The sequence below is a fragment of the Aspergillus homomorphus genome (genome assembly GCF_003184865.1).
Source record: "Aspergillus homomorphus CBS 101889 unplaced genomic scaffold BO97scaffold_85, whole genome shotgun sequence".
In the NCBI taxonomy this organism is placed as follows: Eukaryota; Fungi; Ascomycota; class Eurotiomycetes; order Eurotiales; family Aspergillaceae; genus Aspergillus; species Aspergillus homomorphus.
Genome location: NW_020291971.1, coordinates 354 through 25,917, shown reverse-complemented (window position 1 = coordinate 25,917; position 25,564 = coordinate 354). Strand labels below are relative to the sequence as shown.

Below are 25,564 nucleotides of genomic sequence, written 5' to 3'. Positions count from 1 at the left end.
GGTGGCGCAATTGGTTAGCGCGTACGACTGTTAATCGTGAGGTTGAGAGTTCGAGCCTCTCCCTGGACGCTTGTTACATTTTTGTCTCTTCCAGCTCTAGCCTGGCATTGGCATTCGAATTTCTTTTTGCTGCCTCAATTTACATTCACTGTACGTGCAGATGATCTTGCGCCCAATGTACTTCGTCCTGCAGACGATGATCCGCGCGTTGCCCCCGCCGTGCGTTGCGCCAGGATGCGTATCTGGTAGCCTTGCTCCAGGAGGTAGTCCACGTTGATCAGAATAAGAATTCCAGCCCGGAGCAGCAGAGCGCTCTTCGGGCGCCTCTTTCCAATCTGGTGCTGCTGCTGTCGGGTCGCTCGGTCCATGGTTGCCGCATCCCCATAGCAGGTCTCCGCATATAGCATCTCTGCCGAGCGAAGGACGCATTCCTCAAGTGGCATCGGACGCGAGGAGGCGGCGGCTCGCTCCGGAAACGCGACGATGCGGGCAGCGCAACCTCGCCTGGAGGAATGGGGAGCAATGGCGGCCGTATTCCGGGTCAGCATGTACCTCGGACTGGACATGGCTTGGCCAAGCCAGACGTCCATCAGTCTCGACGTCACTTACTCCCCTTCACAGACCCGGATATCGACTGGTCGAGAGCTTGTCAGCGGCGTGTGGATGTTGTCTGTTCTCTGGTCGCAGAAGGTGACGCGGACCGACTCCTCAGTCACTTTCTGGAAGAGCGGAGGACTGGTTGTGATGAAGAGCTTCACTGTTGCTTTTACGTGTTGTGGAAACAGTGTCCAGCAGGAAAAATAGTTTGAACAAAAGCTTTTGCTTGCGGGAACAGCACCTTGTAGGTAGGTCGGAGGGAAAAAAGCTTTGTCGACGTAGCATAGCAAATGTTAGAAATGTGAACTCTTTATTCCCCGTTTTCAGGCCTTGTGCCTTATATGTACTGTACCGTGTATCGTACGAACCATATTATCATATTACTGAACCCGATCAACGCTGACTCTTGGAACTGAGCAAGATAATCAATATCTTTTCTAGGGTATCGTCTCTATCAATTCACTGTGATGTAGTGCGCTGTGCACTCTTTCGCGCCGTCGGCTCCTTCGGTCTCGCTTCCCGCTCTTGCGCTTTCCCCATCAGAGAGAGCTATCGTCAGCTCAGGCATGCATGAGATTCAATCTAGGAGTTGAGTATAGTTCATTACATACTTACCTGATATCTCTTGTTCTTCTAATTCTCTCTTTCCCAACAGTTACCCCCAAATATACCGCCATCACGTCTCCTGCAGCTCAAAGTACTCCAGCCATGTAGACCACTCCGGGTCTTGCGGATACAGTTCTGTCAACCCGAAATCCATCAGCCCCAAAGAATACGATGGCTCCTGGACTTCTGGCTCACTGATGTGCCCCCCAGAGCCTTGAGAAGCATCAGCAGGGGTATTCAAGATCTGGTCGAGGCACTGCGAGAAGACCATCTGCGCCTGCTTGCAGATCTGGTAGTTACTCTGTCCAGATATTACCAATAAATCACAGCATGAGATAAGAGCACCAATATCTTGGATTATGTCGGAGTTGTCCAGGGTTGCGGGCTGATTAGGCTTGCCACTTTGTCGATATAGTTCGAGGATCAGGACGCTCGCACACGGCATGGCGTAAAAGACCATCTATGTGTAGAGATTAGTCTTGGATTAAAGCTTCCATATCCTTAGCAACCTCGTTTCATTTATAAGGGGGAAAGAAAAACTGATGTGAAAATACACCGTTGCTTCTAAGTTTGGAGTCACTATTATATCAGTCCTCTTAAGTAGTGATAGCGCAAGATGAAGGATTTCGTGCGAAGTCTGGATCACCTTATCACAATTGCCCTTGTGCTGGCTGATCAGTAATTTATAAAGAAGAAACTTCGAGTACAGATCTTCAAGACGAGGACCTATCGCTCCCCAGATAGCACTCGGCAGCAGACCATTAGACATTAGTTGTTCATCTGGCTTGTGAGGTATCGATTCCCATGTCGATGTCAATTTCGATAGGGTTCGTCTAGGAACATCTCAGCAAGTGTGCTATGTCTTGGAGTATGCGATAATCTAGTATTCAAAAATTACCTTGCCTTTTGAGTGATGTTGGGTACTAGTGGGCCGAGCGACAGCTCCAACACTTCTTCGCGGATCATACTCAGTAGCACTATTGCTCGAAGACGAGAAACCGGATGAACCGGACCCTCTCTGCTCCAGCCGTTCGCATCTAGACCAGCCTTAGCAGTCTCAACTGTTCCGCGGGCCCCGTAAGAATCGCATCGGACAAGTCGAGTGGCAGGTCGACGGTACAGTACCTTTGACTCAGCCTGGGCGGCCGACCAACAAAGGTGGCTAACTCCTTGTCTCGTTCATGCGCAAGGGCGATGACTCTTTTGCGCAGCTCTCGCAGATATTGAGGTTCCGATTCTCTGCTGCATAGAAATCCATTATGGTAGCCCAAAGCAGTGACCGTTGACGCTAGGTCGCCCATTAGACCCCAAGCGCGGGCGGAGTCATCTCCAAAACACCACGTTGCGAGCGTTAAGACAGATGTCAATAGCCATGGCGTTAAATCATTCGTTTGGTCAGCTTGATCACAGAATAATCGTGTCTGGATGCTGATGTGGAAGGCCATCAGCATCGTCTTTTAGCGATCGAAGCTGCTGCTAGACCTTCTGGAGTCATTGCTGGACTCTAGACGGTTGGCGGCCCGCATGCTTGCGCTGGACAGTCCAATGCGGACACAGCACATGCCAATAGTCTCCCAGCGCAGGTATGGACCCGACAGAGCCAGCTCGATGGTGTCCTTTTCCGCCGACGTCGGCAAATCCAGCGGACGCGCAGTCTGTTGAAAGATTGATAGGAAGGTGCTGGTAAGTTGGTCCAAAGAGGGTCTAGCCCCTAGCCCACAGAGGGTACTCTGCACGGCTCCCCACGCTGCCTTGAACAGCAGTGAACCACATAGGTCGCCTGGATCGTTCTCGTACTGATTGCCGCCCATTTCCTGGTATTCGGAGGTGAAGTCAAGGAAGGAGCGTAGAACCTCTACGCCTTCAGAAATTAATGTGGGAGTGAATGGGTATGCATTTTTGGGTGCGATCACGCTTGTCCGGGTCAGATATGCGAATGCGCGGTGAAATGGCGTGGAATTGGAGTCTGCGAACGGCATCAACGGATTATGCATGGTCACCAGCCCTGGGCCTCGGTCATGCACGTCTGCAGGCAAGGTCTCCGCTGGCGGGCTCGTAGCCGTTGGAGCGTGCACGCTCACCAACGGGACGGTGGCGAAATCAACTTGGCTCGCGCTCTGGGGTGCTCTGTGGGGTAGAAGGTTTATCAATCATGTATATGACACGGGGGTTGGGAGAAGAAAATAAGGAAAGGGGCGATCTTACGGCAACTGATCGATAGAGGGGTCTCTACCTCGTGTCATAGGCGATGGGTGATAATAGCACTGTTGTGAGATGTTGCGACGCACGCAACGCGTAAAATACGGCCTTGCATGATTGCAGCGAAGCTTAGAGCGTCGACACGGCTCACAAGACGAAGGCAAGCCATTACGACGAATTCTGTCGGTCATGTTGAGGTGCGATGAAATCGATATGGAAGTATGTATATGGTAAGGTTGGCTTATCTCGAGGGGGAGGTGGTAGTGGTGTGGGTGCTAAGCCCGATCCTGCCTAGTACTCCGAACTCCATACTCCGATGTCTCTCCAATGTCTCTCTTCTGCAGGATCAAGGGGTCGAATGCCCAGTCGAATTTAATCCAATTTCTTGATATTGCGCTGGGCATAAGCCACTGGCCAACCAGAGCCTCTCATGGAAAGCTGGGCAGCATCTCAGACTCGAACCGACCCAGACCGCCTGAAGTTTTGAGCTCTTCTGCTGACAAGAGCGAGGAGCCAAACTTCATTGCAGATATGCGTCGTTATATGCCACGAGAACACTGGCGCTTTCTACGAGATTTCGTAATAGTGTCGAACATACGCCCTTCTGTCGAAACGAACCTCCAGCATAATCAGTTGGCGTTTTCCTACCCTACGATGAATGTATCACTGCCATAATCAACTTTCTGAACTCTCACAAGAAAATGGTGAGCCGCTACATTATTTTACAGAAATCCCGGAGCTATCCGGTCGTAGCTGCGGCTGTGGAAACATATCAACCAAGTGTTGTTGTACCATTGGATCCCAGCACCCAAAAAACGAGCAAGAAAATGAGTGCAGGGAAATTGACGAAAACACCCACTGGCACAGGCGGTACGGCACTCATACCTTTTCTTAAGGAGGCACGAGATGAGACTCGTCAAACATCCTTGGCGAAAAGCTATCAGTGCCGCCAGACGTCTTCTTAAAGAAGATAATAAGAACATACTACTAGCTTGGATCAGTCCCAGGTTTATGTGATATCCGATAAAAGCTGAAAAGAGTACGCGAGGCGCCCAGGGAAATACCAGATGAGGATATTCCAATCAATGTCTGCTAAAACTCAAATTGAGATGAGAGAGAGCAATCTCGCAGCGATCATCTCTCCGTCGTGGGGTTGGTCGACCGGAATTCTGCCGTCGTAAAATGTCTCGTGGGTGAGGACTACTCCGCGGCGGGGATCCAGTAGCTCCCCTATAATACTCGCACTATATTCCGGAGGCTCCTGCAGGCTGATCAGGCGGTTCTTGCTATACAATCCTTGCACCAAGCAGCCCGCTGAGGATTCTAGGCAGTCGGCATTTACTGGATAGTGTGGAAGCGCATCATGGTGCATATGGTGGATAGCCTGCGTGGTAGCATCATCTTCAGCTGCAGATCATGGCTATCAGAAGACACGAAACATGACAAAAAATCTTTCCCAAACAGCAGCTGCCCCGTAACAGTCATCTTGACCTCGGTGACCTCGAATTCTGCACTGAGTCGGAGTACCGCTTACTCCGATAGTCTTGAGCCTTCATCCTCCCCCCCCTTTATGTATGTCCTTCCGCTTCGCTGATCCACAACATTCGACCAGCTTCCTCGATGACTTGGTTCATTCCCTGGAACTCTGTTTCTCCGCGGCCTGAACTCGATAAAGCTCCGCTAAAATAAACCTATGGCGCCTGCGTCGACTGCTCGCACCTCGGGGGAGCGGAATGACAATGGTCAAACTGGCTTATCGTCGATCTCCTCCCACGAAGCGGCCAGAGACTCAGGAAAGATCCAGCCTAAAGCCAGTGAACCAGCTGGAAGCGCTCACGAGCTCAAAGGAATTCGATTTGTTCTTCTTCTTGCCTGCCTTTTCTTGGGTAATTTCTTCGTTGGCTATGTAAGTCACTGCCTACGGACTTGTGCAAGATGATTACATGCTGATACGCTTCAATCTCAAAGGACAGCAGCTGTATAGGAACCTTGACTCCGCTTATTACAGATCAATTTCACGCTCTGAACGAGCTTGGCTGGTACCAAACAGCATAGTATGGCAAACAAGACATCTATTTGAGATTATTCTGGATGTTGCTGACTTACTGGTGCTCTTTAAAAGCTTGCTCACCCTCTGTGCGCCAACGTTGATCTAAGGACGATTGTATACTTTTTATTTAGTGAGAACGCTGTACATGGCAGCGTTCACCATCTTTAGCATCGGCTCAACCTTGACGGCAGCTGCACCATCATCGACGTTGTTTATTATAGGTCGCGCATTGAGCGGACTGGGCGCGGCGGGCATTGACTCGGGTGTCAGCATCATCATCGCAAATACCACCTCACTTGAACGTCGGCCTATGTTTTCCGGTATTTCCGGCGGCCTGGAGTGCACCGCGCTGGCCTTTGGCCCTTTGGTTAGTGGGGCCAAAGCCAACTCCACCACATGGAGAATCAGCTTTTACATCCTCATCCCCATCGGAGTCGCCATTATTGTGATGATCTACTTCAGCATCGGCCATCTCCGTCAGCCCGACCACTCGGGACTTGGTAATAAAGAAACACTAGCACTTATCGACTGGGTCGGTCTGGTCATCGAACTACTGATGACTACGTGCTTGGTTTTAGGCTTACAATGGGCCGGCATGGTCTATCCTTGGTCTGACTGGCGAATCATCCTCCTGCTCACCATCACGGGCGTAATGTTGGTCTGTTTCCTGCTCGTTGAGCATAGAGCCGGAGATAATGCCATGGTGTCTCTGAAAATGCTACGGCAACGAACGGTCGCCTTCGCCAGCCTGACGGCATTTTGCAACTTCTCTGCATTATGGGCTATTTCGTTCTATGTATGTCACAAATCTATCTTCTTACCTCTGGCGTGGTCTACGACGACATGGAATAGAATTAATTTAAAAGTAGCTACCCTTGTACTTCCAAGCCGTACGAGGGGCAAGCGCGTTGAGCTCAGGTCTTATGTACCTGCCCCTAGCTTTGACTATGTCGATAGCCGCCCTGCTAGGTGGGCCGATCACGACCTATATCGGATACTACAGTCCAGTCTTGATGCTTGGGGGCGCTCTGAGCATGATCGGCACGGGCCTTATGACCACCTTCCGACCAGACTCACCGGCTGGGAAGTGGATTTCCTATCAGATCATCTACGGTCTGGGCATCGGCCTCAGCTTCCAACCCCCTTTCCTGGCCGTACAGAACGTACTGCAGGGCCCCGCAGTGTCGGCTGCCCTGATATTTTTGAACTCTGTACAGATCCTCGGCGGCATCATCGTCCTCTCTGTTGCACAAAACGTTTTTCTCACGAGGCTGGTCAGCTATCTGGACACTGTGTTGCCGCACCTAGACAGGAGTACAATACTGAATAATGGTGCTGTTGGCCTGGTGGATAGCGTTTCGGGAGCTCATCGTGGACAAGTCTTGGCTGCTTACAACAAAGCGCTGGTGGATATCTTTTACATCGCTTGGGGCTTTGCTGTATGGCTATTATCAGCACCCTTGGCATCGAGCTCAAGCGTATTAATACAGAAGGACAGCAACCAGACAGATGAAAGCGACACCGCAATGGCCGGCTGGCTAAAAATAACTGTCAAGTTATCGATTTAGCCGATCGCTCGCTTGAAGTGTTTCAGATCCTGTCAGATACAGTGTATCCGGGGTAAGGATAGCGCAAGTTTTACTACATGCGTAACCCCCTCATTAAACGTTGCGCGATTTAAACAGAGATCATACAGGTGACGAGGGGTCGAGCATAGAGACTATTGATGTCCACAATAACTAGTGTTAAATTGTTCATGCACCTCGCGAGACGACTTTATTCAAGTTGTCCCGGGCTCCGGGAGAATAAGCCTCCTCTTGCCCTATGTTGACCTTGTGGTATCAGAAACTCTGATGAACGAGATCTGCAGTGATCGGTCCCCGCCATTTAGTGGTCTAGCACATGCAGATCGCGTCGGAAGGCAATTAATAGAGCCTGTTACCCATCTAACCGTCCAACTTGCCCTCGGACGCCATTCTCCGTCGTTACTGATCTATATACTTCGCCTAAGCGCGTATTTGGGCGTTTCACAGAATCCTGATATGGTAAGAAATCCCGCCAATGATCAGTTTTTGACAGACATCCAGTAGGAACGAATACTCTACGGGGCATTACATCTTTGGTATCTGGATCTCAACTTCACATGGAATCCATTCAGGTGTGGCTGCAAGAATGTCATGAACAGGTTCAGGTGGAGTATCGTTTCTTCGCCCGCAGCCCCTCTGCCCCTTTTCATTATAGTACGACTATTGCGTGGATGCTCAGCTCGATCGTCTTAGGTTACATCCGCCACAGCTGCGCGGATCCACATTCGAATTATATTCCGTGATCAGTGACGTGGATGATAACCCGGAGACAACACCATAACGCGATGGTTGCTGGAAGGGTTCGTTTGGGGCACCTGCGTCGCGGGCAATTCTTTGGTCTCACCGTATTCTGACTATGGCATCGCAACGGCGGGTTGTGGTATGATAGGGAGTGGCCTGGTGATAGAAGGGAACATCCGACCACGAACGACATTTGAGGGCGGGATGTGGGGAATCCAGCAAGAAAATAAAACGAAGCGAACAAAAGGACGATGAAAAGAGGAAAAAAACATACAACAGAAGGGATTCGCTGGTGGTCACCCACCCAACTACTAACCTCCCGGCGTGTGGCTTAAGTACGGCTGAGCGGACGGGAAGCCCTGTTTTCCACACCCTGTGGTCGTATGTGCTCTTTTGAAAAGAGGCAAGGTTTATATAGGGCTGCTAGACGCACTATCAGCACTGGAAAAGTTGTACTGGAAACTTTTCTTGTCGCTGTTACCTAGTAAATCAGCCAACAGCTGCTTGCGCACCAAAGAGATCAGGTAATTGGGGGATATATTGAGGGGGTGTCAAGTACTATCAAGTATGACAAGTTAGGCTACTATTTGAGTCAAGAACCAAGGGAGAATAGTGTGTGTTAACAACTCAGGACAAGGTCCAAGAAGGCCGTGGCATGGGGGGGAAAGTCGCCAGTCCCACGGTAGCTGCAGGATGATCCGGCGTGGTGGTCGACGGGAGTCAGAGATTAGCCCTAAGTACGGCTCAACCCTGAGTACAATGATGTGTCTTCTCTCCCAGTTCAGGGTAGCAGACGCGTCTCGACCGCTACCATTCTCGGGGCTGCGTCAAATACCTTATATAGATGGAATATGGGGGCGGTGATTATCACGCTCACTTATAGGCCAAAAAGGATAAAATCAATTCATGAGTAGCTGAGCTACGTTGGCAAAAACAATGCCGTCCTAGGAGAGGATCGAACTCTCAACCTCACGATTAACAGTCGTACGCGCTAACCAATTGCGCCACCAAGACGTGCCTATGCAAAGCCTAATTTTGGGTGCTTTATGTTATTTTTCAGCACTAGCAGTGAGTTATAAACAGCTCAAATATCAGCACAAGTTCAAGCTGGTGGCTGAAGCTAGCTTAGTCTCAGCTCGCATACTACTTCTTCCGGCCATTCTTTTGCTAATCGGTTTGGTTTTTGCCCGCGTTCACTGGACCATTTGTCTCGTTTGCGTCAGCATTTGGGAGATGCCGAGAGAGAGAGAAAGGGTAAGGTGATATGCTCTGTGATATGGCAGTAGGGACGTGTCCCAGATTCCGTGCGACGGGTCAGATCTGCTGATCCTCTGCTGTCACTACTCTCAAGAGTCGAATCCAGGGGACTTTGGGTGGTGGTTTATGGTCCCGTCGCTTCCAGGCGGCAGCTCTGATCGTAATTTTTGAGTCGAGTCCTCGACATACTCAACTCGGGCATGCGGGCATGCACAACTGAGCTTAGCTGCTGAAACCGGATCTCCAACCCAACCCCACTCACCCCCATAAAAATTGACTTCGAGTCAAAAAGCAACGTCCTAGGAGAGGATCGAACTCTCAACCTCACGATTAACAGTCGTACGCGCTAACCAATTGCGCCACCAAGACGTACTTGCTGAGCTGCCGAAAAAAAGTCTAATAATGACCTAAAAGAATAAATGAGGCAGTGATATGTGTAGTCCCTTCCAGGACTCATGATGCAGACTCAACAAAGAAACTATGGGGATCTGTAATTTGGGTGTGAGTTACTCTGATCATGAGCATATTGATCTATATTCGCGGTGCAAGGTGTATGCGAGCTTTTGCGTAGTACTTTAGGATCGACTTTGTCAAAATGCCTCCCATAATATATTTCATGAGCACCTCACCATGATTTTCGATAAACCAGACCGTCAATACAAAGGCTCCGGGCGGGGCTCTTCATAAGCCGACTATACTACCTAGTCAAGAAGGGTGACCCCCCTGAACTCATTGCAAGAGTGGCAGTTTCTTCACACCCCTTCTGTTCGTCAAGGAGCTTGCTCCAATAGGCGTCATCCCCATCCGACGGAGAATCATTTAAGGGTCAAAGATGTGTCCAAGAAGATACGCACTCAATTCTGCTCGCTCAAATATGAAATACAGACACAGGCTGTCGATGATACATGAACATGACTCGAAGGTGATAATTGTATGGAAATTTAGGAAGCCTCGGTAATCACATTGCCTTCCATACCCTCGGCTGCAGCACCCCACACAGCCGCATGCCAATATCAGCATCTACATCAATTCCCGCAAAGACACGTAGGTATATGCACACTCAGAAGTACCTTAACCGAATGCCATGTAACTGCAGCCACGTGATGTCATAGCCTGCTGCAGGGACTGTGCCCTCCCTCGACCCCGACGCAAACACGGAGCCTCCTATGTCCCCGACCCATTGCAACGTTGCATCCTATTCTATTCACATCTTGACCTCTTGAGCAAGTCTTCTCCCCAGTAAAGTACCAATATGTAAAAGCCCCACCTGCGTTGCCAGAGAACCGGCCTTGCAGGCGTAATGGCAAAGCCTAAGCTCTACATACGGCATAAGATCTGGATCCGAAACACAAGAGACCCTTGGTGAGCTCGGGCCCTCTCAGCCCGAAATAGAACCCAAGCGCGCCTAATGAAGCAGAGTAGGTTCGGGATGCATCCTCCATTTGACTTGGATAGGCTGGATCAATGGCCGGCGCTAAAGAAGTTCTTGGCGCAGTCGGGCGGCTAATTGATGAACAATCAGCTCAATCCCTCCTCGCCCCACGAATTCGCGCTATCGAAGAGTCATATTCTCCTCAAATTGTTATATAGGCAGGATAAGCCATGACCTTGTCTATCTCAGCCTGTTTCTCTCTTCTTGACTCTTGGAACTGGCTGGTTCACCAAAAACAGCGGAAAGACGATCGCACCTGTCGCGGCAATAAGCTCCCGGGTGATACAAGGGTGGCCAGCCCTAATTAGAACCCAGTGCAGCACTGTCATCTCACCCAGAACCTAGGCTGGTTTGCAATATGTCGTTCTACGCGCCTAGTGACACAAGGGACCATGTCCCAAGGCATACACCCAATGCAAATATGGAATGCGACGACGAGTCACAGAATGCACGTCCCAAGCGCAAGCAAAGGAGTTTGTGCCAAAGGGTCGACACCACCGGCGTTCTGACAATTTTCCTTGGGCCACCTTTTCTACTACTCGCAGTTACCTTCCTGGTTCTTTTCTGGTGGGAATCAATAAAAGCGATTCATGGGGGAGATCCCGAGGTTTACTGGTTCCGCATTGTCAATGCAGACTGGGCTACTCGACTGGTCACGATATGCACCACCGCCATCCGGACCGTGATGGCTTTCCAGGCTGGTCTTGCCACAGCAATGGTCGCGGGAATTGTCTTAGAGACCAAAGGCATCCCTCTCCTCCAGGGGCCATTGTACTCCATACTGCGAGCAGTCAAGGTGGCTCCCAGCAGCCTGTTCACAGCGACCAACTTTCGGCCTCATTTGCCGCCTCTCATCTCTACACTTATCATCGCCGAGGTGTTGGTGACCGCAGCATCCCAGTTTCTCTCAACCATTTACCTGTCAGACTTCGCAAATGGCATTTTCACCCAAAATAACAATTCCACAAACGTCAGTCTTCTCGATACCGAGTATTCTATTGCCAGCGGGTGGTGGACAATGCGCCCCGCGGCGAGCTGGACATTCGCCGAGCTGTCGGAAGATTTCAAAGAAGAATCAAACTTTCATGATACTGGACACACCTTCCGAGCCCTCCTCCCTTTCGGTGAAGAGACACAACGAACAAAGCTACGCAGGTACCGTGGACCTGCACCAGTCATGGATCATCGGGTCGTTTGCGCACCTCCGCCTCTGACCCAGCTGCGCCTCGACGTGACCGACCAGGACTATGTACGCCTTTCCGGACAGATTCCCATGCATAACCTGTCCTACCCATTGACTCTGAACGAAGATACACATGCACCTGCCAACTTTACATGCAAACTACCTACGCCTCTTGTTTGGACAAACGACACGGTTGGACAGACCAGCATATGTATTGCCACCCAACAACGTGACTGGACGGTCCTCGCAGAACACCCGCTGATCCAACCGGCTGGTTATCGGAACGCATCAGTAATGTTCATGGTTCTCGACATAGTCTCCATGGCCTCGATCATTCGCGCCGGATCGGAAAATGTCGCTGCGCGGGTAGTCGCCAACGATGGCCCCTGGGCAATGGTGACCTATGGATCCGATAAGAAGACGTTGCGAGCTTCGGCCTGTCTGATTAATATGGCGGTTCAAACCATCGTAGTTGGGATGAACAGTTCGTCAGACAACCCGGAGCCGACAATAAGCTGGGACCGCCACACTAAGAGCTATGACACCGGAGCCTCCCGACGCCAGCTTGGCGCATCGCGAACACGGGAGAGTTTCACCCGCCGGGGGGTCCTCACCCTCGAACCCAGATCGCAGTGGGGGGACGTTCTTCCACTGAAGGACTCCAACTCGGGGGACGATGACCTGCCTGCATTCTTCATGGCAATCGACGTCAGCCTGCCAACCGTGTTAATGTCTAATACCAATTATACCTTCAGCCCCGGCGTGCTACTTGCCAACGACGGCACGGGGTTCTATAGCGGAAGCGCAGAGACAACCCACGTGGAGATATTCCAAGATACGCTCAACGCGACCGCCAGCCCAGCCCTGGCGGTGCAGGCCGTGTTCGCGAGGCTTTTCCAGATGGCATACTACGAACAACTGGTGAAAATGGCCAACATGGCCGCAGCTTCGACGGCGTTCTCCGTCTCCTCGTCCATCCCGTCGCAATGGACCGGTTTCATTATCGGTACGGCGCTCATCGCAACTCATCTCGTCATCGTCACCATCATCACTATCCAATATATGAGAAACACAAACAGCTCGATCATTGGCAACTACTGGCAAACGGTGTCTCAGGTGGTTTCCGAAGAAACGTATCCTATCCTGGAGCAGGCGGATGGGATGGACGACGGGGAAGTCAAACGCTGGGCCAAGCGCAACCTTCATAACCTGCAGAGCCACCGCACGCTGAGAAGCCAGCATAATGGGCGAACCGCTCTGGACATCGGAACGAATGGTAAATTTTAGATTGTGCATAAAGAGGACAGCGCGCTTGTCGATTTCAATTATCATTGGTATGCAAATTCATTAGAGTACTACATAACTCAAAAATTCGACAGATCTTTAGCAATAATTGTACATATATCTTAGACAAAGTTGACTATTAAGCAGAGGGTGCGTGATGATAGCGGACATAATTATATTGGTCAACAAACATATTCTGATGTATCTTTAGATTTCCTACAGAAGTTGTCTGGGTGGCGCAATTGGTTAGCGCGTACGACTGTTAATCGTGAGGTTGAGAGTTCGAGCCTCTCCCTGGACGCTTACTTTTATTGTCCATTTTTTGTCACCTTGACGTGGCTATCCAGCGTACCTACCTATCACTTACCATAATACGTAAATAAACCATGCCTGACCAACCTATATAGGGCGTGCCTATCCCAGGAACGAACAACTAATTGGCCAACGCTCATCTATGAATCATTCAATTCACATAATCATGATCCGTTCACGCTTCTGGCATTTTACAATAGACTAAAACATCCCATCCAGCGGCAAACGACTGGACTCATTTGACTTCTTCTAGTCCTTTCTGACCTCGGAAGGCGTCGTTGATGCTTGGTTTAGAAGTTGGCGGCCCGAAGCGGAGGATGGAGAAGAGGGAGACGATGTCCTAGCTTTACTCGGAAGTCCCTGAACACGTCCACCGCGCATTATGCATCATGGATCATGGATGACTGAGATGCGACCCGCTATGTTCTCACGCAGGATGGGCGCTTGATAGGTGGTGGAGCTACCAACCAAAACATTAGTAGGTCTACTTACATACACTCTCCTACCTCCCTGCCACACGGTGCTTTAGGGTGAGGCGATCTCATGAGGCTGTACATGATATTCGAACTAAATTGCATAATCTAGTGGAACTTCGATATATGAAGCCATTTTATCCCGGAACTCGAATTGAAAAGTTCCGCCCCCATCCCTGGTCCGTCAACAATCTTGTCAGAAGCCGGAACTTACCTGCCGGGGAGTCTGAACAAGTCTTTTGTTGTGCTTTAGCTATTCGCCCCGGGACTGCTTCTCGAGCTATAAAAACTCATATTACGCCGCAGAAAGCTGCAGCAATCACCATACGCAATTCAGGTTAGTCGAGCATTGTGTAACAGTATGAATAGCATCATGAAGTCATCTGCTCGCACCCTCGAGGACCTCCCGTCGGAGCTCTTCAGGCAGATAGCCGAGCTGCTTGATAGGAAGTCCCTTGGCGTCTTGAGACAAGTGTCGAAAAGAACAAATCTCGAGGTCACCGACGTCTGGCTGTACGACCGCCTATTGCCCCTACAAATCAAGTTCAGGAACAGCCCGGACAAAAGTGTATACTTGCGCCCATTCAATTCAGGGGAGCCGCAGCACCGAGTCCGGGCAAAGGAGTACAAGGCCCTCCAGAGCTGTCGACGGCTGGTTCTCCAATTCCCCTCAAGCCTCCGCTATTATCTGACGATCCCCGATAGCCCCCATAATCTGGCCGTGAGCTTGTTCGCTCTGGTTCGCTTCATGATCGACAATCCCACGACGGAGCTCGAATCACTGACCCTTTGCGAGCCGTGCAGTCACTGGCGGGACGTGTCCAGGATCGATTGGAGCTGCCACAGATGCGACCGCATAGCCTCGTATATTTTGAAACCCCGGCCGGAATACAGTCTGAAGAATTATTACCCTCGTATTGCTTTGACTACACCTGCCCACTGGAACAAGCTCACCCAGCTGATTGTCTGGCCGCCAGTGCTGTCCGAGGCCGAACTTATGGTGAGGCAGCTGACGACTATCATCCTAGACAATGCCCGCAACTCGAAGACTTTCGTTTGCTCTCCCGCACCGGCACCCGCAGATACGGGGATACCGGAGAGATTCTCCGACACCTGGCGCAACTGACCCGCCCGCCTCCTCTCAAACGGTTCGAAGCCAACTGGGCCTATCATCGATTCTCGAAAGATCTGAAGGCTGTCCTCAGGCTGTACGGGAGTCGCTTGGAGAGTGTCACACTCCTGATCGACTCCAAACTCGTAAAGGAAAGCTATCCGGAGCAACTCTGGGCGCTCTGTCCGGCTGTGACACAGGTGGTCAATTACCACAACAATGACGTGGTTTTGGCTAGTCGAGGGCTTTATGGGCGCGAGTTAGCAGGTGAAAGTGGCTATCATGTCTACCAAAGCTCAGACTGGGTCCGGCTAGACGGCTCGACAGCGTGGACGCGCAGTGACGTGGTGAGCTGCGATCCGTTTTGATAGGACTAGACTATGAGGTATGGTGCTGATTTGTAAGATATGGCGAACTTAGCCCTAAATTGTCTCCTGCATTCCTCTTTCCAGCTTCGATTTCTCTATCATGCGCGGTCAGTTTGGCTTGAACGACCCGACCACCTTCCTCTTGCTAAGTAAGTAGCGAATTACTGAATGGGATATGCTTTAAGACAAGTAATTATTCTGGTCAATATCAATAGTAAAACTCAGATCTAAACCATAAATACGCAGACCTGTCGACGGCCCCAAATATACTTTAACTAATATGAGCATAGTATGCTTCAGGCTGATGCGCCGTATAATAAGAAAAAATGCTCTAACTTTTTACATTCCTTGGCGCTCCTTGTCTTCTAGCTCGCTACTTTTCTCTTCTATACCTTTTATTCCTGGTACTTGGCATCGTAATTCGAGGTATGTGCACAAAAGGTACATGATACCACAGTATCGGCGGATCTCCACCATGAGTGCCACCATCACGAATTTTGCTCAATAAGTTTAGCAGGCGTGAGCCTCCCTACAGATAGCGGCCAGTCACGGCGGCAAGGGCATCGCGCGGATCTCAGTCGGCCGAACGACGGATGCCATGGAAACTAGAAGGACTAACCCGAGAGCGGGTTCAAAGCCGGTCATCGGTCCCTCAGACTTTAACTTCAGCTTGTCGTGCGGACTGGTAGAGTTTCATGCATGTATATCTCTTTGGTTCATCATTGCCTCCAAGACCGCCAGTAATGACCTCAACACTAATCCTAGAGCGTAGAGTTAGGGAGCGAGCGAGCCTGATCGCGGCCCTCTTCTTTACACACGTTTTGGCTTCCTTTGTCTCAATCAGACCAATAGCATTGCATCCATCGAGTTTAATGAGCCCAAACAACACGGAGAAGAGTGTGCGTCGTCTACCATCGAAGTTTCACTAGTAGAGCGACCTCATCGCTGAGCCGGATCATCCACCGTGATATTCCTCCCCGACGGGAGTGCGTATCACGAGTGTAACGACCAGGGGAAAGCTTGTTGGGACTTCAAAAATATCAAACCAGGGTGTACTGTACGACTACAAGTCACCCGGCACGGCAAGATTCCGATTGATTGGAGATTATCAGAGCAAATGACTTGCGGTAAGTTTGGATATTGTCACCGGTTCTAGATCACTGCCCAATCAGACGAGCGTAGGATTGTACAATACCAGGGGCCGAAGGGTCAGTTCTGCTTCACAGTCACACAATGCCACACCCATTTAGCGTCAAGAGGCACACTACTCCGTACTATAGATTGAGATGCAACCGCTATCCATGGATCAGAGGTGCAATCCAGAATTAAAGAGGAGAAGACACATTCCATTCAAAAACCCTCACTCTGATCAGTCGCTACAGATCCTTGACATACCTCAAAATCTCAAAAAATGAAGTATTTCCTCGCCATCTTCTTCGCTTTCGCCGCCGCTGAACTGAAGCCGCTCATTGTCGGCGGCTCAAAGGTCTCAATCGAAGACTACCCCTACCAGATCGCCCTCCTCTACGGCGGCTATCGCAACTGCGGCGGCAGTATCATCAGCCGCAACCACGTTGTGACAGCCGCCCACTGCGTCTCCAGCGCTCGCGCCAGCGAGCTGAACATCCGCGCCAATTCCTCCCTCTGCGACTCCGGCGGAACAGTCGTGAACATCTCCAGCATTACCATCCATCCCAACTACTACGCACCAAGACTGGACAACGATATCGCCATCTTGACCCTTGCCGAGAGTCTGACCTATGGGCCTGGAATCCAGCCCGTGGGCCTCCCTGAGCCCGGGTCAAACTTGATTTCCAATGGTAGAGAAGCCGTTGTCTCGTGTTGGGGCTCTATAAGCGAAGGGGGCGCCTCGTCACCTAAGCTCCGGGCGGTAAATGTGTCTGTGGTCAGTATGGAGGAGTGTAGAGCGGATTACCGAGGCCTGGGCCACATCACTGATAGTATGTTCTGCGCGGGGGCTATCGATAGCGGGAAGAGCGCCTGCAATGGTGATAGTGGTGGTCCTGTCGTTGCGGATAAAATTCTGATTGGGATTGTTTCCTGGGGGCATGGTTGTGCTGGGAGGGGGTATCCTGAGGTTCACTCCAACATGGCTTACCTGCGGAATCTTATTACACAGACTACTGGGCTATGAAAAATTCCTTGGTAACGGCGGTAAAGGGCGGATGCAAGCAGGGTACACTTCCAGAGTGCATGAATATAGTACCTTGGTATGGCGTAGGGCTGAGAGCCCACTGTCGGGGTATCTTAAGCAGTGGGTCCTCGGAATCAGTACATATGTCGTATAATCCAATTACCTGTACAGACTCTGCAGCGTCAAGCTACCACGTGTTGCCAGCCGAAGTACAAGTCGCACGGGTGGAAAACTCTTCCTCTGGAGACCCGAGTGACGGCTAATTGGTAGGTAGGAGCTCGCACTGCACAGCTTCTTCAGTTACCAGAGAGTGACCTAGCATAGCAGGCTATTATACATGTTGAGTGGTTATAATATAAGCTACCATTGCATTAATAATAGTGTTAGGATAGGTTGCAATTTCATTATCGCGGGTAGATAGTGCCCTATGGATTCCACTTTTTCAAGAACTAAATAGAAGCCTCTGCATTCGCATCACGGTATGAGGAAAACCTGATTCAGGAAAAAACTCATACCCAGGCCTAGACAGAATCAAACTCGCCCCATATACAAACCTCAAGCATCCACATCTGGTATCTGGAGTCAAAACAGCTCAGCTGACTTCCAGCAGCCATTTCGGTGCTAATGTTCAGGCTGCCCCCTACATCTAACGTTGACATCCTCAGACTCGGCAATGGGATCCTTGTTAAACTCGGGGTTCTTCCAGGTATCCATGGCCCAGATCCTCCATCCCTGCCTGGAATGCCGGCCAGATCAGTACGCCGGTTGCTATATCCTCTAGACAATAAATCTACCCGCATGGAATATCCCAACACGCCGGAACGTCATGTTGATTTGTGTGCCGGATGTTCACCGGATTGTCGTTGAGTTTTATAGATCGCATCTGGGGCTCATGCGCGAAGTGCGTGAGCCAGAAATTTGCCAGGGGCCCTTCATGTCTGGTGGAAGAATTAGTCATTTGCTTGGAAAGAACAGTATTTTGTCTGATCAAATTGATAGAAATATATTCAACATACTCTGCCACGTCGTCCCAATTGAATGACCAGTTCGTCCCGGGGATTATATCTTGATGGGGGGCTGCGATCTTCGTTTTATGACAAAAATAACGAAGAGCGTGAGAAGCTATATACAGATTCTTCTGGGAAGGTAGAAAGTGATTTAGGAGTTAGATGGCTGCTTCAAAAAACTTGTTGCACGGCACGGGAATCGGAGTGTGGGTGCCTCTTATTTATATCCCTAATCCGCCGGCAAGCCATTCACCCTGTCTATGACAACTTTGTCCTCGGTTTCACATTGTTGATTCAGAATGTACGACACGGATTCATTGAAGCTATACATGCGGTGTAAGTAAGCGTCTGATATTGCCACCATTGTTCTGTGTTGGACCCTTGCTGTGATAAAAATTCCGCTTTCGCAGAGATGCTTACATGCAGTGTACATTGAATAGAGAAAAGAATAAATAAGACCAAAAAGATGCAAACATGACTTGGCCGTTGCAGCATAAGATAAAGCCCTATCAATATTACTACATCCGTCGGTCAGCATTTATATAGCTTGAATAAGCATATACATGTATCCTCGGCGCAGAGGACGTTGTCATATATCTCTGCTTGCAATGGCAGGGAAAGAAGACGTGATACCCAGGCTTGAAACGTCATCCCGAGTCATATAGCACAAGCATATTCTGCTATGAAGAGCTGGCAGTGAAGATCAAAGATTTCTCCGGTGGAGTTACGTTTAGGCGGATCTGAAACGCCTAGATAACTACTGACTATACTGGCCCCTGGCTGTTTCTCAAGTTGCACAGGGTGTGTAACTGGGTGTATATAGTAAATCCCGGCTTTCATTACAGCTGACTTTACTTCTTTAGGCAGAAAGGCAAGGTCAACTGCTGAGATTGATAGGGAAGCAGGACGAACACCGCACAGAACTAGGGACTATGAGGGATGAGGCAGGACATGGTCGCTGATCCCGAACTACTCCGTGGTGTGAGGACACAGCGGCACAATCTGATTAGCGTGTATCCTCATTTTGCCCTTCGACTCATGCTCCTATGAACACTGAAGTGGTATTCCTGCAGAACTAGCCAAAAACCCCTTGACACCCACCAAAACACCGTCACAATGGGTGTCGCATTGGAAGTGCCGCCGAAAGTGTCCGTATGCCACACGAGCTGGACTTGCCTTGCAAATCCCCGTATATGGCGGCGGCCACTTTCAGTCCCCAGCCGTGCGCGTCCACATGGCTGCCGTAGTTGGAAAACCAGGTCCGCGATCAACCGGGCCCATGGTCGGAGCCGTTGATTCCAGAAGGAAGGTTCGCGGCGCCCACCAACATGGCCCCTGAGAACAGATCTGCAAGATTGAAGGGATTGGGACAGGGGCTGGGAAAGCCAGGAAGGAGAGTCTCGTAGATGGGGTCATCCAGATTCTCGATCCGTTGCCCCTGGCCTCGATCACATTGATCTCCTTCGCGATAGCATACCTGATGAAGACAAAACTATCCGGCTACCATTCGGTAGCAATGCATCCTTCCTGACAGTTGCCAGTGGCCTTTGAGCCCGGGCGATGTTCCAGGATGATAAAATCTCGGCGCCTGAGGAATTTGGTGGCGTTTTATACAGCGGCTCATTCTATATTCTTCGCTGGAGAAAGATTTCTATGATGCCAAAGTAATTCTCGTTGGTGCTTGGTCAGAACGTGCTACGCTATGAAGAGCGACTCACTAGCTACGCTCACACTATTGATGAGATAATATATGCGTTGTGATATTCTAAGAATTATTTGACATGGTAGAATAGATATATGGCGAAATGGTGAAAGAGATATCTCGGGCTAGCCATCACTGACCGTTCATTGTTCCACAGACCTGGGTCCATCGATCTCGCCTTAACCAGTCGAGCTACTCGACTCGAGCTTTTCTTGTTCTTTGCACTAGTGTGAATAAATCGGAGCTTATGCGATCTCGAGCCCAGAGATCTGTGGCACGTCTGGAAGTTGTCATACTCTCACAAGCTTCCTGATTGCTCTTTTTGATTCGCTATCCTTGCGCAATGTGCACTGGTGAGACCAAATTCCTTTTACTCTCATACCCTCTGCCATTCAGCCTATTCTTTTCTTCATGAATTGGAGTCTTTAAGTGTATCAATTCGACGCCCTATGCGACCAAAATTCTAAATCCGAGCCGAGGGTCAGAAATTCGAAACTTGGGACCGTAGTATCCCACGGAATCTTGCTCGTTCACGGCATTATCCTCCAAGCTCAAGAGGTATAGGGCCTACCCCGACTCTCGCGGCAGCTGCAACGCTCAAAGCACGACTTCATGTACATACAGCACTGTACAGACAGATCAAACCACGTACGGCACCATGGCCTTTTCCCCCGGGAGGATACCCACTCATACTATTCTCACAACCACGAACTTGATGTTTCGCCAATTCTCGCGATCTAACAATTCAACACTTCCGCTGGCTTGTTAATAGACGTAGGTTAGTTGGCAGGATACGCTTAATCTGGGCACCTACTTTCATATAGACAGCCTAAAGCCCACATCCTTAAGCAACGAACAGACTATACAACGAATGGCTTAACTAGAGAATATACTGCTACATTCACCAGGGGCTATGCCCCTCCTCCTTATAGTCTATGAGCTGATCCTTCAGATTATGTCTAAACCAGGGTACAAGATCATAAAAACCAGTATTACTAGGACCTTGGAAAGACAACGATGCATTGCAGTCAGGGATAAACCCGAGCAGAACCCGGGTCATTGGTCCAACCATCAGAACAGATAATAGATCTCCAGGCAAGAAAAAGACCAGACTGAGACCGGTTCCATCGCTGACCTAGACTGTACAACTCTCTGGTAGTGGCACAAACGTGTCGAACCTGTCAACTTGGACGCAGATACATACCCCGCAGTTCGAAATAAGCATACGTTGTCATACTAAACAACGTGGAGAACAAGTACTATGAGGCAGGATGACTCTGTAACCGTTACACGGATGATCTTGGAGTCCGATCGATAGGGCTGTGGGAGGACCTGGATATCTGCTCTTGCGAGAATATGCCTAGGAAAACTGAGAGACACGAACATGGGTGAAGTCCATTTTATTGGCAGAAAGGAGGACCTGGGGCTTCAGATGTGTAAACATACGGCGAAAAGGGTACATAAACCATCGAAATAGCACGAGTTATCGGCAAACAATACTGACGATATCGCGACAACGCGGTGTCTTTCAGCGAGCTTCAGATCTCAAATTTTAGTACTGTAAAATTTGTTGTTTGCACCACAGGGACAGAAGTGGATGATCCCAAAGAGGTTCCGAAATTGGTGCAGGCGTGGAAGTGGTGGAATTCTGGTTTACGGAGGAGGTTATTTCCTAAGCTGAACACAGCGGGCAGCATGAGAATAAAAGAAAAGCTGGGTGTGATCTAGCTGTGAGGTCCGCGGGGTGTGTGTTTACCCTGCAACTACTGGATTGAGGCCCCCCGACAAGGTAAACATGCTAGCTTCTGTTTATTCAGAGTAATGCACGGACTTTAAGATGGTTTCACTGAAGCCTACACGTTTATACAGGGGACCTGATTCATGCCGTTAGCCAGACACGGCTTAAAAAGAAAATACATGGAGAAGGGTAGAGAATGTGCGAGAACGCCCAGGTATTATGGAGAGGGAAGATGACCCCCACGGATATCACGAAAGACAAGTCTATTTGGAGAACATCGCCAACCAACACTTAGAAGAGATTCCAGCCCCGGCTCCGCGGTTCCCGGGCGCCTAGCGGACGGTCCGTGTTCCCGCGCTTGCCGCGACCGTCGAGCTGGCGGATGCTCTCGATCTTCTGGAGGGCCAGTTCGAGAAGCTCCTTCCGACGGATCACGTCGAGGTGGCTGCGGATTCGCGGGTCCTCGCGGGCGAAGCGTTCGACCTCGGCGTCCGAGAGGTGGCGACCGAGCCTCATGTCGAGCTCGCGCGGGAAGTTGTAGTAAAACTCCGAAAGGAGCTCCACGTTGAGGAACAGCACCGCCGTCGACGTGAGCTTGTCGGCGACCACGTCGAGGAAGACCTCCGGGCAGTAGTATTTGTTCTTCTGCGAGGCACATTGCTTGGAGCGGACGGCGAGGAGTCGCATCTTGATGATGTCGGCACGGTCGCGGAGGAAGGCACTTTCTCGGCCTGGTATTGTTAGTTAGTCACTGATTCGATATTGCACCGTATAATCAGAAGGCGGAGAGCATACCTCTGGCAAGTAGGTCGGCACTAAATCCACCAGCACCGCCAGCGCCATCACCCTCCAAAACCACTTCGCCCTTCCGGACCTTGTCGACAAATGACATTACATCCTTGAGCTTCCGTCTTCCGACGGAGTCTTCGACATGCTTGAATGCAGACTCGCAGGCCTTGAGTTCGTCCTTGAGCACCTTGCTGACGTTCTCCCGGCCCTTCGACCACTCAGGATCCTCAACCTCGATTTCGTATTTGTAGGGCTTGATGCAGTTCTCGACTTGGTCGCTAGTACTGAAGAATCTGTCGTTCAGAATGCTGTTACAGGCATCAACAATCTGCTTCTGGGCGTAAGGATGAGCGGCAAACGTAGAGTCGGCCAATAGCCGGTCAACGTGATTTTGGATTGCGTTGGCAACGACTGTCGTAGCGAGTCTGCCAATCCCCAGCTTGGTCAACGAGGAAGTCGAAGCGTCAAGCTTGCGATGCCAATATAGCGACTCGGGATCCGCCTTTGGGAGGTCGCTCAGGGGATCTAACTCCGGCATTGGTGCGATGAGGTTTTCTATCGGCTTGTTCCAGTATCTCTGCGCCAGGATATCCATCACTCTCTGGTCGAGTTCGCGTTTCAGCATTTCGCGGACTTGAGGCCGGCCAAAGCTCTCGGCAAATGCTTTGAATGAGTGCTTGAAGCTGTCAAGGCTCTCGGCCAAGTATGATTCTGCACTGAGAGGCCGATCGTTGTATTGCACCTTGAACTCGTAGGTGGCCTCCTCCAGCTCTTGACTGATAGCATCCCTAGTACCTGCTAGGCTCGATGCCATCGTCTGCTCGAGAACATGCATCAGCTTGTTGCGCAATGTGTTCACACCAACAGACACGTCCGATTGCGGCCCGAATTCGGATTGGTGTTGCGAAAAGTAGGCGTTCTCGTTCTTTAAGATGGCACCGGTGATGTTGCCACTGCCCCTAGAGAAGAGAGCCGTCGTCTGAGGAATGCGGCTAACTACGCCAACGTAGCCCAGGCGAAGAGGGTATTTGGTGTCGGACAGGATGCTGTGGCCCCTATCAGGATCAACGAGGTCCATCTTCGTGATGACTCCAATCGTCCGTTCACCCCTAGGATCTACCCGGCGACTGGCTCGTAAAGCAGTGGAGTTGGCCAAATCCACATCGGCTGCTGAGATGGCCAGAATGACATTTGGTGGTTGAATGTACTTATCACAGAGATCCGAGATCCTCTGCTTCAACTGCGGCGGCTGGTCGCGTCCAGCAACCTGGATGTAGCCAGGAAGATCGATGAGAGAGAGGTCAGGAACATGGGGCGAGTAGATCGTGAGCTGGATGGGATCGTCGGAGACACAGTCCCTCTCCGGAACCGCCAAGTTCAAATCGGTCAAGGTACGCTGAATTTGCGAGAAGTCGGTGATCTTGCCAAGGCCCAGCGCGGGAAATTCTCCATACTCAGCCTGTGCATTCGGAGTGTTGACAAGGGTGAGCTCGATCGGCCGGCGGGTGACCATATTCGAGCCCTTCGGAAGGAACTCATGCCCGACAATAGCCTCCAGAACGGAGCTCTTCCCGGACGACTGGGAGCCGATGACGACGATCGACGGCAGGGTCAAGGTATTCGACTGGCCAACGCTCTGCAAGATGTTTCTGATCTCAATCATCTTCCGCGTGAGCAGCATCATCTGGTCGTCCTCCGCGATCTGCCGGCCGGCGCGAAGATCCTCCTCGTCGGACTGGTCGTATCCCAAAGCTCCACCAGTGGCCGCACCAGCGGCAGCCGCGCCGACCCGACTCTCCTTGGGACCCTTCCCACCGCCACCACCCCCTGAGCCCCCGTTATCCGACTGCGGCTCATTCAACCTCAGGATCTTCTGCAGCCACTCCGGCAGGTCAACATCCTCCGTCGTCTTCTGCCAACCGCGCTGAGTCTGCTCCGCCACATTTTGAATCTCCTGAAATAAACTCGAGGCCGCGCCGCCCGCCGTTTCCCCCGCGCGTTTAAAGATATCGATAGCGTAGTTTCCGGCCTCTATGTAACCAGCAAACAAGTCAGATCAGAACAAGAATCTAAGAAAAACCCAGCAAAAACTAAACTCACGCGCAGCTTGGTACTGGATGTAAGCGAAGCCGGCCACCATGGCCCCGCCGAACATGGCCGGCAGCCGCACGAGCTTCAGGGCCAGCTTGGGCAGGATCCGGTGGAAGGAGATGGCCCGCACAGCAGGCACATTGTGGATGGCGTTGGCGCCGATAGGCCAGGGACGTCGTCGCAGGGCGGCACTGCCATCGGAGCGAAGCAGGCCTCCCGTGCGGGCAGCGGCGTTGTGAACATGGCGGGCCAGATGACCCGTCCGCAGGAGCGGAACAAGACGGTGGGAGAGGATCCTCCCGCTCATGACGGCCGAAATATCATATACGCTGGATCTCGATCACTGGGTATTCAGACAGGGTGATTCATCTCCAAGGCCTCAAGCCACGGGGTTTATCTGAAATTTTGTCTCGTAGGGAGGATGCAAAGTTTGGCGGAATAGTGGCGAGTGGAAGCAACAAAGGCCAAGCAGAGAAGTAGCTGGAAAGCGAGGAAGAGAAGGAGATCGATCTCAGGGAGATTCGATCATGTCATCGTCCCGCCTTTCCGGCGGCCGGCCTTTCCTCCGTCACATGGGGCACGTGACAGTCCTGCACCACTGGCCGCGTCGCCCGCCGGACAAAGTACGGTGTGAGTCACGTGGATCTGGACGCCATACCACTCGACAATAACCCAATATACCCTCCCAGATTTGTCATCTGACGGCCGAAATTCGAACTGAGACCGAGTCTGAGACGAGTTTGAAATTTCTAGATAGTATAAGTAAGGCGGTGCTGTCCTGCGCGTGTGTGCTGGGTTGAAGAAGCAAAACTGCTCCGTTGTCGGATCACAAGCTGTGACTCCGCGCGCCAGGCCGACTTACATACATTTCCACTCCCAACGC

General features: G+C 50.9%; 7 protein-coding genes and 3 non-coding genes across 10 annotated transcripts, besides 2 other annotated features; 5 read left to right on the top strand and 5 right to left on the bottom strand.

Moving 5' to 3' along the window:
* Nucleotides 1–1,273: 1,273 nt before the first annotated feature.
* BO97DRAFT_438886 (uncharacterized protein) lies at nucleotides 1,274–3,593 on the bottom strand (the record flags this gene model as incomplete). The annotated part of the gene is made up of 7 exons (XM_025697936.1): nucleotides 1,274–1,663; nucleotides 1,850–1,929; nucleotides 1,963–2,036; nucleotides 2,102–2,217; nucleotides 2,247–2,657; nucleotides 2,757–3,328; nucleotides 3,437–3,593. The coding sequence occupies 7 exons, from the start codon at nucleotides 3,591–3,593 to the stop codon at nucleotides 1,274–1,276; spliced, it is 1,800 nt and encodes a 599-aa protein (XP_025545983.1).
* Nucleotides 3,594–4,501: 908 nt separating this feature from the next.
* Nucleotides 4,502–4,911, bottom strand: BO97DRAFT_357911 (uncharacterized protein; the record flags this gene model as incomplete). The annotated part of the gene is made up of 2 exons (XM_025692227.1): nucleotides 4,502–4,786; nucleotides 4,837–4,911. Coding segments are annotated over 2 exons (360 nt in total), but the record flags the coding sequence as incomplete, so codon positions are not given.
* A 184-nt stretch (nucleotides 4,912–5,095) lies between these two features.
* BO97DRAFT_419104 (putative efflux pump antibiotic resistance protein) lies at nucleotides 5,096–7,020 on the top strand (the record flags this gene model as incomplete). Its single annotated transcript, XM_025696548.1, has 5 exons — nucleotides 5,096–5,308; nucleotides 5,371–5,456; nucleotides 5,525–5,538; nucleotides 5,584–6,248; nucleotides 6,322–7,020. The coding sequence occupies 5 exons, from the start codon at nucleotides 5,096–5,098 to the stop codon at nucleotides 7,018–7,020; spliced, it is 1,677 nt and encodes a 558-aa protein (XP_025545981.1).
* An 872-nt stretch (nucleotides 7,021–7,892) lies between these two features.
* Nucleotides 7,893–8,068: a sequence feature (Protein overlapping with rRNA (BO97DRAFT_357910, RAL06826.1) was converted to a misc_feature.).
* A 27-nt stretch (nucleotides 8,069–8,095) lies between these two features.
* Nucleotides 8,096–8,168: a sequence feature (Protein overlapping with rRNA (BO97DRAFT_357910, RAL06826.1) was converted to a misc_feature.).
* A 551-nt stretch (nucleotides 8,169–8,719) lies between these two features.
* Nucleotides 8,720–8,793, bottom strand: BO97DRAFT_t288. Its single transcript has one exon. It is a non-coding gene; the product is annotated as a tRNA-Asn (tRNA).
* A 538-nt stretch (nucleotides 8,794–9,331) lies between these two features.
* BO97DRAFT_t287 lies at nucleotides 9,332–9,405 on the bottom strand. The gene has a single exon. It is a non-coding gene; the product is annotated as a tRNA-Asn (tRNA).
* A 1,293-nt stretch (nucleotides 9,406–10,698) lies between these two features.
* Nucleotides 10,699–12,938, top strand: BO97DRAFT_465635 (uncharacterized protein; the record flags this gene model as incomplete). The annotated part of the gene is made up of 2 exons (XM_025699552.1): nucleotides 10,699–11,660; nucleotides 12,072–12,938. The coding sequence occupies exons 1-2, from the start codon at nucleotides 10,827–10,829 to the stop codon at nucleotides 12,936–12,938; spliced, it is 1,701 nt and encodes a 566-aa protein (XP_025545979.1). The 5' UTR covers nucleotides 10,699–10,826.
* Nucleotides 12,939–13,162: 224 nt separating this feature from the next.
* On the top strand, nucleotides 13,163–13,236 carry BO97DRAFT_t292. The gene has a single exon. It is a non-coding gene; the product is annotated as a tRNA-Asn (tRNA).
* An 857-nt stretch (nucleotides 13,237–14,093) lies between these two features.
* On the top strand, nucleotides 14,094–15,437 carry BO97DRAFT_419102 (F-box protein; the record flags this gene model as incomplete). Its single annotated transcript, XM_025696547.1, has 5 exons — nucleotides 14,094–14,441; nucleotides 14,546–15,178; nucleotides 15,209–15,231; nucleotides 15,284–15,348; nucleotides 15,415–15,437. 5 exons carry the CDS (start codon nucleotides 14,094–14,096, stop codon nucleotides 15,435–15,437), a joined length of 1,092 nt encoding a protein of 363 aa, XP_025545978.1.
* Nucleotides 15,438–16,610: 1,173 nt separating this feature from the next.
* BO97DRAFT_419101 (serine protease) lies at nucleotides 16,611–17,354 on the top strand (the record flags this gene model as incomplete). Its single annotated transcript, XM_025696546.1, has 1 exon — nucleotides 16,611–17,354. One exon carries the CDS (start codon nucleotides 16,611–16,613, stop codon nucleotides 17,352–17,354), a length of 744 nt encoding a protein of 247 aa, XP_025545977.1.
* Nucleotides 17,355–21,748: 4,394 nt separating this feature from the next.
* On the bottom strand, nucleotides 21,749–25,169 carry BO97DRAFT_379679 (dynamin-related GTPase MGM1). The gene is made up of 3 exons (XM_025693172.1): nucleotides 24,691–25,169; nucleotides 22,597–24,621; nucleotides 21,749–22,532 (listed from the first exon to the last, which is right to left on the bottom strand). Exons 1-3 carry the CDS (start codon nucleotides 24,986–24,988, stop codon nucleotides 22,093–22,095), a joined length of 2,763 nt encoding a protein of 920 aa, XP_025545976.1. The 5' UTR covers nucleotides 24,989–25,169; the 3' UTR covers nucleotides 21,749–22,092.
* Between the last annotated feature and the right edge of the window lie 395 nt (nucleotides 25,170–25,564).